Source organism: Hydra vulgaris, chromosome 08 (assembly GCF_038396675.1).
Source record: "Hydra vulgaris chromosome 08, alternate assembly HydraT2T_AEP".
Lineage (NCBI taxonomy): Eukaryota > Metazoa > Cnidaria > Hydrozoa > Anthoathecata > Hydridae > Hydra > Hydra vulgaris.
This window is the reverse complement of record NC_088927.1, coordinates 9,897,501-9,910,450: the sequence shown is the minus strand read 5'-3', so window position 1 is coordinate 9,910,450 and position 12,950 is coordinate 9,897,501. Positions and strand designations below refer to the sequence as shown.

General features: G+C 26.5%; 1 protein-coding gene across 2 annotated transcripts in view; it reads right to left on the bottom strand.

The window, feature by feature from the left end:
- The window catches only part of LOC100203362 (dynein axonemal heavy chain 3), a 135,703-nt gene that overhangs the window by 41,664 nt on the left and 81,089 nt on the right, over positions 1–12,950 (bottom strand). For both annotated transcript variants that reach the window (XM_065803056.1, XM_065803057.1), the window contains 15 exons: positions 9,286–9,411; positions 9,010–9,146; positions 7,934–8,135; positions 7,580–7,711; positions 6,013–6,202; positions 5,713–5,911; positions 3,723–3,831; positions 3,502–3,621; positions 3,250–3,420; positions 2,818–2,909; positions 2,505–2,706; positions 2,041–2,193; positions 1,886–1,963; positions 1,726–1,782; positions 769–987 (listed from right to left, as the gene is read on the bottom strand). In XM_065803056.1, the coding sequence (XP_065659128.1) occupies positions 769–987; positions 1,726–1,782; positions 1,886–1,963; positions 2,041–2,193; positions 2,505–2,706; positions 2,818–2,909; positions 3,250–3,420; positions 3,502–3,621; positions 3,723–3,831; positions 5,713–5,911; positions 6,013–6,202; positions 7,580–7,711; positions 7,934–8,135; positions 9,010–9,146; positions 9,286–9,411 (2,187 nt within the window). The remainder of the gene's footprint in view (positions 1–768; positions 988–1,725; positions 1,783–1,885; positions 1,964–2,040; positions 2,194–2,504; positions 2,707–2,817; positions 2,910–3,249; positions 3,421–3,501; positions 3,622–3,722; positions 3,832–5,712; positions 5,912–6,012; positions 6,203–7,579; positions 7,712–7,933; positions 8,136–9,009; positions 9,147–9,285; positions 9,412–12,950) is intronic.

Here is a 12,950-nt window from a genome sequence, read left to right as displayed (position 1 = left end):
CACTAGTGACTGGTAACCAATCTGAAGTAGCGGAACCTATGAAAACTCATGATCTGTTAGAAAATTTGTGGAGCATAAGATCATGAGGAGGTGTGTCAAACGCTTTTTCATTATCTAGATATAAAGCATCTATACTAATCTCTTACCATTGAATATAATTTTCTTTTAAGTTGTTAAAAACTAGTTGTAATGGACCTGGATGAGCTGGAGGTGCTTTTGCCACCTCTGAAGTGCCTAATAGCAACATGTTTACATTCAATATAAGTTTCTTTAAGAGTGATGATATCAGCATTTGGTCATGTTTGATATGTTCAGCGGCTACTGGAGAAGAAGATGTCTTGGTACCAAAATTGATAATATTTTTTTGTTTTCTTTCTCCTTCCTGGACTTCATGTGCAAATGCTGCAATTTTTGAATATTTTTAAATGCTTCTTGGATATTGTTTTCGATCCCCACCACGTCCCTGGTAGTACCACGCTTAACTTGTTTCTCCGCGCAGCGTCCTTGTTCGTCAAGTTTCATGTTTCCAAGTTATAGAGTTGAGAGAGGGTTATAACCACAATTAAGTAGCCTCCTCGTCTGTAGTGGCCTTCAGGGCCTTGGGGAGGTGAACAAACAAACAAACAAAAGATTATGTGTTTATGAAGTTGCTACTTTAAGAATCTATTTTAAGTTGTGTAAATTAAATATAAATACCAAATTATTTTTTTTACATTTTATAAAAGTTTTATGGAGTTTGATAAATTTTCGAAACAAAAAACTGCATACCTTTTTATTATCATCCAGTACTGTGTTCATGTTTTCAATCCATATTGCATCTACTGGACCATCAAAAACAATCCACTTACGGTCATCAGTAGTGGAAACAGCTTGCTCACGAAAGGAAACAGCAAGAATACCATCAGACCATTCATGAGAAACTGGATCAAAATTACCATACAATTGACCCATTGTAATTGACTTAGGATTTATAATTTTAAACTTAACCTATAAATTTAACAAAAAAAAAAATCTAAAATTTTAATTGACAAAGAAAATAAAAAAGGTTTTAACCATATCTAGTGCAAATGCTTATTGTAAATTAATAAATGGTTTGTATTTAATAAATGTATTTCATTTTATGAAGATTAACTCAAGAGAAATTTAAACATCTATTAAATTAGCAAATATTGCACAAATGTCAGCCCAGGCTTCTATATAGCTTCTATATAGCTTTACGTATAAATGATTATGTCTTGCTAAACTGTGAGGCGACATCTCTTAATTCTCAAGAGATACTCTATGTATAGATTATATGTTATATGATACTCTATGTGTTGTTTTATTATTTTCAAAATTTTAAAAATATAAAGCTATAAATAAAGGCTATTTAAAAACTTTTTTCTTACTTAAATAATAATTTATAAATTTGTTCAAAATTTAGATCAGTGTGATAACCATTTTTACTATAAATTTATACCTAGAGTACTCTACCAGTATAAATCCAATTCAAATTATTAAACCGTAACAAAAATGTATATAGAAAGGAACCCAGATATCATTGTGTGAGGTGTGAGTAAAAGTTTGAGTGAAAGTGTTTAATAATATCCATAGTAAACCTTCCAGTGACATAAAATATGAAAAAAAATCTAGTCAAGTCTAGTTATGGTAAGGTGTATTTTCTTGTATTTGTTTATTTGTGCAATTTTATCTAATCAAAACAGCATTAATAAAAAACAATAGAACCTTAAAAAAATCTGGAGTCTGTAATTTTTCTAAATCTGACATTGCTTGGGCTAAAATCTAAATAAAAAATAACAAAAATTATAGATTTATTGAAAAAATGCTAATAATGACTACAATTATAAATGGCTGCTTTTCTTAAAAAAAAATCATGCTAATAAACCTTGAAAGCATTAGTTTTTCCACCAAGTGGTTCTCCAACAATCATAAAACCATGCCTTACAATCATCATTTCATATATCTAAACATACCTGATGTCAAAAACAAAATTCAAAAAGAAAAAACATTACATTATAAAAAGCTAAAAAAAAATCAAACCTGAATAATTTTTTTGATATACCAATCAGTAGGCTGCAAAATTTCTTGTTTACAATTATTTATTATTGCCTCCATAAGTACACCATAATCTGGAGATGGCCACAATGTACCCGGGAACAAATCAGAGATAATTCCTTCAAACAATGGTACATCCTGTAAAAAAGACGTTTTTAAAAATTTCAAAAATATCCTGTGTTTTTAATATATATATTTTTGACTTAAAACCTGATCCCCTTTTTAAAATTTTAAATCTAAAGCCTATTCATATTTTTATTTTAACTACAAAATAGCTAATAATAAAGAATTATCATTATCAGTATTAATGCATTATTTTCATTCAAGAATTTAGCTGACAATTATTTTTACTAATCCTGAAACACAACCACAAAAATCTTTAATTTAAATATGGCACACTAAACAAGTTTCAAAACAAAATTTATTCAAAAAAGTAAAAAATAAATCACCTGTGACAAAAACTTAGCTAAATTAACTTCTAGGATTGCTCTAAGAATAAGATTTTCCTCGCCATCATTTGGGTATCTTAGTTTCAAATTACCAGCTGCTGTCAACACAGATTTAACAGCTCGCATGCCATAATCATAATGTGACTGAGATGATAAAAGCTCAGAACACAACTTGTATGTTTCAACTATTTTAACTGCCATACTAACAAAAAGTTGAACAGTTACTGATACATAAATTGCATATTCAATCCAAACAAGCTTTCAAACTTTAGAAATAATTATTTTAAACAAAAAATAAATAAAAAGGTATTACGCTCTTGCGTTAATGAACCCCATTGAGTATAATGAAATCTCAGAAATAAGGCAATAATCTGGCACCATCATTGCTACAGTCCTAAACAATATCTAAATAAAAAACCAATAATATAAAAAGCTTTATTAAAATGAAAATGAATGTCATAACTATGTCATAGTGGTGTAATGGTAGAATTCACACTTGGTAAGTAAAAAGTTCCAAGTTCAATTCCCATCACTCCCCTGGTTGTAATGTGCTTAACTTGTTTCTCAGAGCAGTTAAGGCTTCTTGTTTTTCCTCCTGCTTTAGAGTTATTGAGTCAAGAGTAACAACAATCAAAAAAAGTAAAATTAAAAATGAGTATACTACTTGACTTGGCTTGGGAAGGTGAATACATTAAACATTTTTTTTTTTTTATAAAACTAAAAATAACATTGGTAAGATTCTTACCTTTAGATTATCAGGTAGTTCTTGGCGCCCTGCATACCCAGGGTTCATAGTAATGAATATAGTACATGTAGGATTCAGCACTAATTCAGTGCCTTCAAAAATAAATGTTTTACATTTAGCAGAGATAGCATTTTGAATAGTTGAAATTTGCTGAGCAATAACTGATAGTACCTATAATAACATTTAGCTTAGAAATATCATTACTTTGAATATTGAAAAATAAGAACTGAAACAACAACAACAAAGGTCAACCTCTAATTCAATTCTGTTGAACTCATCAAAACATGCCCAAGCCCCAGCTTGAGCTAGACCTTTAAAAAATTTTCCCATTGCTTTAAAATCTAATCCATCTGAACAATTAAAAACTACACACTATAATAAAAAAATAAATTATCAAAAAAAAATTATCAGTATAGTGAATACATGCCCGCTCATTAAAGAACTACAACAAAAATAAAAATATAAAGACAAACCTGCTTTGCAACAGCCTTAGCAAGGTCCTTTGCGGTTTCTGTCTTTCCAGTTCCCGCAGGACCTTCTGGAGCCCCACCCAAATTTAACTTTAGAGCGCCCATTAGAGTTCTAGAATGATAAAAACTTGATTACAAATTTTATATAAAACACATGTATAAATATTAAATATAGAAAGTATATCTTTCTATATTTTTTAATATTCAGGAGAGGTAATTGAGCATTACCATTACCAGCTCTGCTTTTTTATCTATATTATGACAACAAAAACAACAACAAGTTATTTATTTTTTAATAATAATTTATAACTATATAAATAACAATATTAATAACAACAATAACAATAAAAGCAATAGTAATAAGATAACAAAATTGATAATCAAAATATTATTACTACAGATAATGTTCAATGGAGCTTTCCTGGAAAATTGTTGTTGTTTTTTGTTTAATTTAACAAATTAATATTAGTTTAATTTTATTTGTTGTTTTAATGAACAAACTTTTTTGTTCACTAATTTATTAAATCTGTTTCTTAAGAAGTTTAAAATAAATGACAAAGTAGATTTAATAGTAGCGATTTCTCTTCGGTTCAGTTTTGTCTTTAATCTTATTAAAAACATTTTTTATAATAATTATATTAAACAATAATTAAATTTATGGAATAGTTTTGACAGGTAGTTGTAATTTGAATTTATTTGTCTCTATCAAATTTTAAATTGCTTTTTGTTCTGAAACTTAGTCAGTTTCCTGTCAGGTTGGCATTCAATGATAGTTGATAAAAGTCAAGATCAAATGTTCGACAAAGTTGGTGTAAATCTAAAAAAACTGTTTCTCTTAGGTGCAACTATATGAACAAGAACAATTAATAGTTTGTTTTTCTAAATTGATAAACATCACATTTATGGTATGGTAGGTGAAAAATGTTTCAAATAATGTTATACTTTCTAATGTAACTAATACATGGTCTTAAAGGAACATCATAGTTTTTAAATGATCATCAATGCGTGAACAATTGCAATACATAAATATAATTTACTATTGTCAAAAGGCATTGACTGTGAAGAACTGGTTTATTCAATAATATTCATGTTTGAGATCAAGATTGTTTAATTTTTTTTTTATAGCTAATAAATACGTTAGGTATGTCATTTGAAAAACATTTCACAAATGTTGTATTTCTGAATATTCTTAGTTTATAGCTTTCAATAACTATGTCTTAACAATTATGTGTTATATAATATGTTATATAATAGTATATATATGTTTATATTAAGTTGTTTCTATATTTTAAAAGTGGTGTTATTAGACAACATATAGTGCAAGATTGTTATCTATGCCAGTTTAGCAGTGTCGCTAAAATGTGGTGTATCTTGGCAACATTGAGTTAAGCTGCTTGAATGTCATTTTTTTTATTGCGATGTCTGATTTATTTAAATTTATTTGAAACTGAGAACTAAGTATAAATCTTACTGCAATTAGTATCTAAATGTTACAATTGGTTAAGTTATAGCATATTAACACAACTGCAAGCCTTTCAACACAATGGAAATGCTCGCATCCTCTGTTTATCTATTGAGGATTTATTAAAAAAGGGACTATAAATGGAACCCTCTATGCTATTACTGGGTTCTTAAACATTTCTGGTATTTTATTAAAAAATTTTCAATTTTTGTTGATTTAATGAGTGTTGAGTAGTCTTTTTATCTTGTTAACTAAGAGTGAACACAACTCAAAAGATTACTTTTAGAAAAATTTGCATTTTTATATATTTTTTGGATAATATATTAAGTTAAACTGTTATTAGTTATTTATTTATTAATAACCCATCACGTTGCTAGTAAGGATATAAGAATTACAGTTGTTTACTGTAAGTAAGAATTATAATTGTAATAATAATATATTGTATTAATAAAAAAAAATAATATCTATATTAATATTGTAATAATAATATACTATATCACTAAAAAAAATTATAAAAACTGAGAATTGCACCTGTAACATCGATCAGTCAATGGAGTTATTACAAGTCTTCCAGAATTTCCAAGATACTCATACCCGTACATAATAGTAGTTGTAATCATTCTCACAGCAATTAATCCTTCTTCAAAATAATATCGAAATTGAGCTATCCATTGAAAATCATTTGAATCGCTTATATTATTCTTTGTCATCATTTCAATTACATCACGAGCTAATAAAAAAAACTTTGAAGTTTTATTTTTTTTTAAATAAAAATATTAATGGAAATGTAATAAACTCATTCTCAAAAATTAAAAAATAACAATAATTTACCATGTACATCGATGACTACTAAAGCACCAAGAGTCAGCCTTACTCCTTTATCTAATTTTCCACGAACTAATTCTACAAGTTTGCTAATTTGATCATTGGACTTATTTAGATAGCTGAAAAGGGCATTGGGTTTGAGTATTGCCTCACTAACTTCTGCAGTCCAATAAATACTACTAACTGCTATAACTATCTAAATAACATATAAAAGGTTTCTACACTTTTTTGTATTATATAACATATGAAAGGTTTCTACACTTTTTTGTATTATATAACATATGAAAGGTTTCTACACTTTTGTAATATATAACATATGAAAGGTTTCTACACTTCTGCATATTAAATAACATATAATCGTAGAATCCTCTTACCTGCATTAAAACGATCAGATAATTCTCATATCTAATTCTCTATATGATAATGTTATATAGAACAAGTTGTATTATATACACACTGCTAGTAAAAATTTTTCCATGCACTTAAACAATTTAAATGATATTTGCAAACTAATAAAATAAGAGCTTGATGGATGTTGATGAATGTTGATGGATGTAGCATTTTTAAAAATAGTATAATAAGTTGCAGAAAGATTGTCTCTGCAATTAAAATCAATTAAAATGAAGAATTTAAATAAAATGAAACGACAAGTGGCATGTGATATGCTTTTATGTGATAACTACTTGTGTTTTATTAGTACTAAATTAGACTTAAGTTTCTGTGCAAAACCAAATGTAAGCATTATATTAAAATTCTAACTTCAATTGTATGCATTTTGTTAAATATTTAAGTCTGTTTAGTTCCTTTATTAACATTGTTTCTAAGATATAAGTTATAAACTTTTATTGTGTAAATTATTAAAAAGATCAATGATAATGCATATACATTATGTCTAAGGAATGTTAGTGCATACATTTATTATGTTTAAGTAAGGAATGTGTGTATATACTGTAAGAACATGTTTTATGCAATAGTATATCTAGTATATCAATATATCTAGTGAGAAAAAAAAGTAAACTTTGATCACAAAAAAAGACAGTTTATATCTTTGTCTAAAAGCAAATAAAAAATACAAAAAAAATAATTACACAACACAGCTATTCTATTTTATATATTATAGTTTCAAATGCCTTTGATGGATTTTTACATTTGATGAATATGAAATTGAATATTAATAAAAAAATTCATCTTAAGCAATTACAAGAAAAACTATAGTTATTTCAAAAAAACTATAGCGGTATTGAAAGATTGCATTTAAAACAATAGTGGTATTAAAAGATTGCATTTAAAACTATAGTGGTATATACAACTTCATATTTATATCATGCCTTAGAGTCACAATAGGTTGGGTCAACAGGTTAGTATGTTGGGATTGCCTAACACTAACATGAGCCGTTTATTAATAACTGTTTTTTTAACACTAAAGCAGCCTATATATTAAATGGATAAACCCAACTTAAAACCTGTTAAATAAAAATGTCAAGTCAGCTTGACCTGATAACACTGAATTACCCATTACTTATTTAAAAATAGTTTGACTCCTTTATAAATTATAATAGTTACAATATCTCACCTGTCCTGGCCATTCTTGTACCCAATTTTCTCGAGGTGTTAAAGAATATGCTTTAAGAGCATCATCAGCAACTTTTTGTAAACTCATGATCATAACAGTTTCAACTTGAAGAAGCCATTTCTCTACCATGCCCTACAAAATGTAATATATGAAATATGACAATATTATTTTGTGATCAAAATAAGAACAAAATATTTTATTATCTATAGTTATGTTTTAAAATTCTTTACTTAAATTAGCTATTTGTACCAGATGTTGTCCATACATGCTACAATTAAAAAGTTATTAAAAAAGAGCCTTAACTATAAATTGATGAAATAGTCTAACAAAAAATATTTACAAAAAAAATTAAACCTTGGCTTCAGCAGGAATGATCTTTTCCATAAATGGAACAACTTCTTTCTCAGCACTTATCATGGCAACAATTTCTTGATTTTCAGTAAATTTAAGCTTTGATATACCTTCAAAGCATTTCTTTAAATGTGGTTGCACACGAAGAGGATCTTTTGTTTCAGAAAGTATTTCCAAAAGTTCATCATTCGAGAGAAAGAAAAATCTGAAAAAAAATCAAAACTAACTTTATATCAAGAAAAAAACTTAATATCAGCTAAACACAATTAAAGGATAAAATTCCATTAATCACTTAATCATTATTGATTACTTGAACTAATTATAGAGTTATGATTCTTGATTAAACTACCTTCTTATTAAACTATCTAAGTCTTCTCTAAAAACTACTATATAGATTTTTTTAATTTATAGCACAAGGCAACTAAATTTTTAATAATTTTAACATTTGTTACAGTTGGTTTTTTGAGTTGAAATAAGAAAACAAGTCTTAAATCTAGAAAAAGTTTAAAAGAAGATAAAGAAAAAACTGAGTTTTGAAAAATGAAAATTTCTTCAAAATTCTTCTTTTTCACTTGAACTTATTTGCAAATAAACTTTTTTACAATCTCCAGGTCAACAAATGAAACTATTTAAACTAATTTAAAGATATTTGGTTCAGATTGCTTCTATGGCAAGTAATCTGCTCCTTTAGTTTAAAAAATGATATATTTTTAAGAATTTGAAATAAGATTTTGAAATAAAAAAACCCTTTAGTGATATATTTTGCAATTCAAATGAGATAAATAAAATAAATCTGTTAAAGTAGTTTTAAGTAACAAAAAATTTTAGAATTTTATTTAACTATTTGTTTATTTACTGTGTAATCAACTAACATTTTAACAAACTTATTAACATAATATTATTTTTTTTTAAAGACAAACTTGACATTTTTAAAGACAAACTTGACATTTTTGTAAGACAAACTTGACGTTTGAAATTATTCCATGACAATTCTAAATGTTCAGTTAGTTTTAAAATTGTTTCATGTGCACATCAAGATTAAAAAGTGACAAAAAAATTAAATACTTAATATGTTATACCTGGGAAAGAAAAGCTGCTTTTGCTCTAGATAAGCATTAAGTCCCTTTTGAATGTCCTCTAAAAGTCGGTTTGCTTCAACAAGCCTATCTAACATTTTTGGCTGACTAGTGCATACAAGCACATGTGGATCAACAACCTAAGCATATTCTTGTTTATATTAAGTTTTATTACAATCAGAAAATCTGTATATTCTTATTCTACTATAATGTATTTTTTTTCTGTATTTGAGTTATAAAAACAAAGGAGTTTAAGGAAGCTACAATACAAAATCATACTGAATTTAACATAATGTCTCTCCAATAACTATCCACAATTTTAAATTTTTTTCCTTCTTCAGGCATCTGTTTCATTATATCTTCTGAACTGAAAATTGGCTCCAAATACATCCACGTGGCTTGACACTGATAAATAAAATTTGCTTTTTTATTTTTGTATTTATAATTTTACATTATTACTATTGTCTTAAACATATAACAGTATTATTACACAAATATATGCACAAACATATTGTTCTAGTTTCGGGTTCTGCGGCAAGGAGATTGAATAAGAGTGATAACAACACACAGACACACACACACACACACACACACACACACACACACACACACACACATATATATATATATATATATATATACATATATATATATATATATATACATATATATATATATAAATATATATATGTGTGTGTGTGTGTGTGTGTGTGTGGGTGTGTGTGTGTGTGTGTGTGTGTGTGTGTGTGTGTGTGTGTGTTATTATCACTCTTACTCAATCTTGAGATTTTATCCATACGCATATATGGTGAATTTGAATTATTGGATTGTGGTTGATCTTTTTCAACAAGAAAATCAAATGAATGTTTTTTTCAATACTTTTGTAAAAAATAATTCATAGATTTATATAAAAGCCATATAAAAGTCAGTACTCTAATATAAATATATATAAATATATATATATATATATATATATATATATATATATATATATATATATATATATATATATATATATATATATATATATATATATATATATATATATATATATATATATATATATATATATATATAAATATAAGGGTGTCCCAAAAAACAACATTTTTAAAAAATATATGCAGAGACCCCTTAATGTGTTCTATCTAATACAAAAACACTAAATTTAAAATTTTTTTGTATAAAAAATATTTTAAGGGGTCCCTAAAGAACCTCGAATATTTAATGAGTCCCTAATATTTTCAAAAAAAAAGTTTTTTAAAAGTATGTCAACCTGGTACTCAAATGAAGCAAAATTATATAAAAATTTCAAAAAAAATATTTAATTTAGAAAAATTTTAACTACTTTATTGAAATTGTCATAAAAATACATAAAAAATGATTTTTTTTGTTTTTGTTAAAAAAGTAATTTTTCATGTAATAAAACCAAAATTAACAATATAATTTCGCTTCATTTGAGTACCAGGACATATTTTTGAAATTTTTTTTTCTTCTAAATATTAGGGACCCATTAAATATTCCAGGGTCTTAAGGGACCCCTTAAAAAATTTTTTTTTAAATATTAGGGACCCATTAAATATTCGAGGGTTTAAAATATTTTTTATTCAAAAAAATTTTAAACCTAGTGTTTTTGTATTAGATAGAACACATTAAGGTGGTCTCTGCATATATTTTTCAAAAATGTTGTTTTTTAAGACACCCTAATATATATATATATATAATTATATATATATATATATAATTATATATATATATATATATATATATATATATATATATATATATATATATATATATATATATATATATATATATATATATATATATATATATATATATATATATATATATATAAATAAGTTTAATTTTACTGTGAGTATATATTCAGCAAGAGTGCTCGATGAATGATATCAGAGCTATATAATTGATTTTTTGACGAGATTAAAAAAATAACTACATGATTTTTACTACTAAAAGTTTCATGCGTTTAGCAATCATCAGGTAAAAAACCTTTTTTTACCTGATGATTGCTAAGCGCATGAAACATGAAAATATTTTTTTAATCTCGTCAAAAAATCAATTATATATATATATTATATATATGTATATATATATATATATATATATATATATATATATATATATATATATATATATATATATATATATATATATATTTATATTAGAGTACTGACTTTTATATGGCTTTTATATAAATCTATGAATTATATTTTACAAAAGTATTGAAAAAAACATTCATTTGATTTTCTTGTTGAAAAAGGTCAACCACAAACCAATAATTCAAATTGACCATATATGCGTATGGATAAAATCTCAAGCAATTATATGGTCATTATTTTTTAATTCTAATTTAATTAATTATTATTAAGTTATTAAGTAGTTTTTAAGCATTTAGCAGTTTATTGTTACATCATAACACTTTAAATTATAAATAAATATAAAATTACAAACTTAAATAAATTCTACAAGTACAGAAACCTATTCTATATATTGAAAAAAATTTGTTTAGAATTCTGCTTAATTAAAGCATACTATATAATTCTTATGCTTTGTTAGAAAAAATAATTCTGAGCTGGAGGTTCTCTCTTTTTACAGTTGCTAAAAATATCTTAATGACACTGGACTGCTTGTTCTGCACACTGATTTCTTCTGCAAATTTCCAGCCTCAACAGTTCCTAATTCCAAAACTTTTTCAATGAGTTAAATACTTTTTCGTGACCGTGCAAGCTGCTACATAGCTTTCAATAATTATCTGCATCGTACATTTGTTCAATAAACCAATTGTTCACCCATCTGTAAGAGATAAAACTACATATGTCAAGTAATCTGTCTCTTCATCTCTGGTAGAAGAATAAATGCCAAAAGTGCTAGTATTGCTCAGGAATTCCATCATGAATTTCCACCAAGTTCTACATCCATAACTATGTGAAGGACTCAGTCAAGAACATGTTGTTGACAACCAATAAACTGTAGTTCATTTTCTTTCTTTAGTAAAATGTCTTTAAAGCTGACTGCCTTTACATTTAACAGTATCTGCTTTCCGTCTGGTAGATATAGCGCTTGTAACTTAACTTCTTTTTGTTTAGTCTTCAACACTAACACTTAATATTCTTGGTTATTTACTATCAAAGTGCAGTGACCTTTCTATATGTAGTGCTTTCCTCATTTCTTCTTTAAGTTTAACAGCATTTTTAATAGTTAATTTGAACATACCAGACTGTGAAGGTGTCTGAATGTCAATCTCATCTGGAGATAATTGTTGACAAATGGTAGCAGGCTTTGCTAGTTGATAACTTAAAAGATGTTACTAATTTTGGTTGCAGTTTTAACTTTGCTGTAGTTCTTGCTGGTACTTGTGGACTGTTCTTCTGAATTCTCAGACTCTTGATATTCTGCCTCAAACTCTAAAGTTGATGTTGTTGCTGTTGTCATTACTGTTATTGAAGTAGACACCATTTTTCTTTTTTTAAATGAATGGATAATCTTTGAACTAGCAGCCTTCCCAGTTGTATACCAGACCAGTTCTTTGCTTTTAATCTGAAGATTATACAACCTTTTATCCTCACTGCAGAGCCATTTGCCATCTTTTGTCAAAAACTTCATTCAATAGATCGCATTTACTTTTTATTGTACGTTTTACCAATTTATTGTACATTTTCAACACTTGATCCAGTTTTGCCTGTATGACCTGAATTGAAAAATTTTTCTCAATTTCTTTCTTATTTTGCTTTATGTGCTCTTGTCTCTCTTTAATGGATTCTCTCAGGAACAGATAACAACAATTTGGATTTTCAGTGGTATCCTACAGGTATCTTACAGTGATAATTTAGCGTGAATTGTAAAATCAAAAGAAAATCTTCATCAAGCGGGTTATGTTTCTTTTGGTGGTGGAAGCACTTTTCTTATAGGACATTATAATTCAA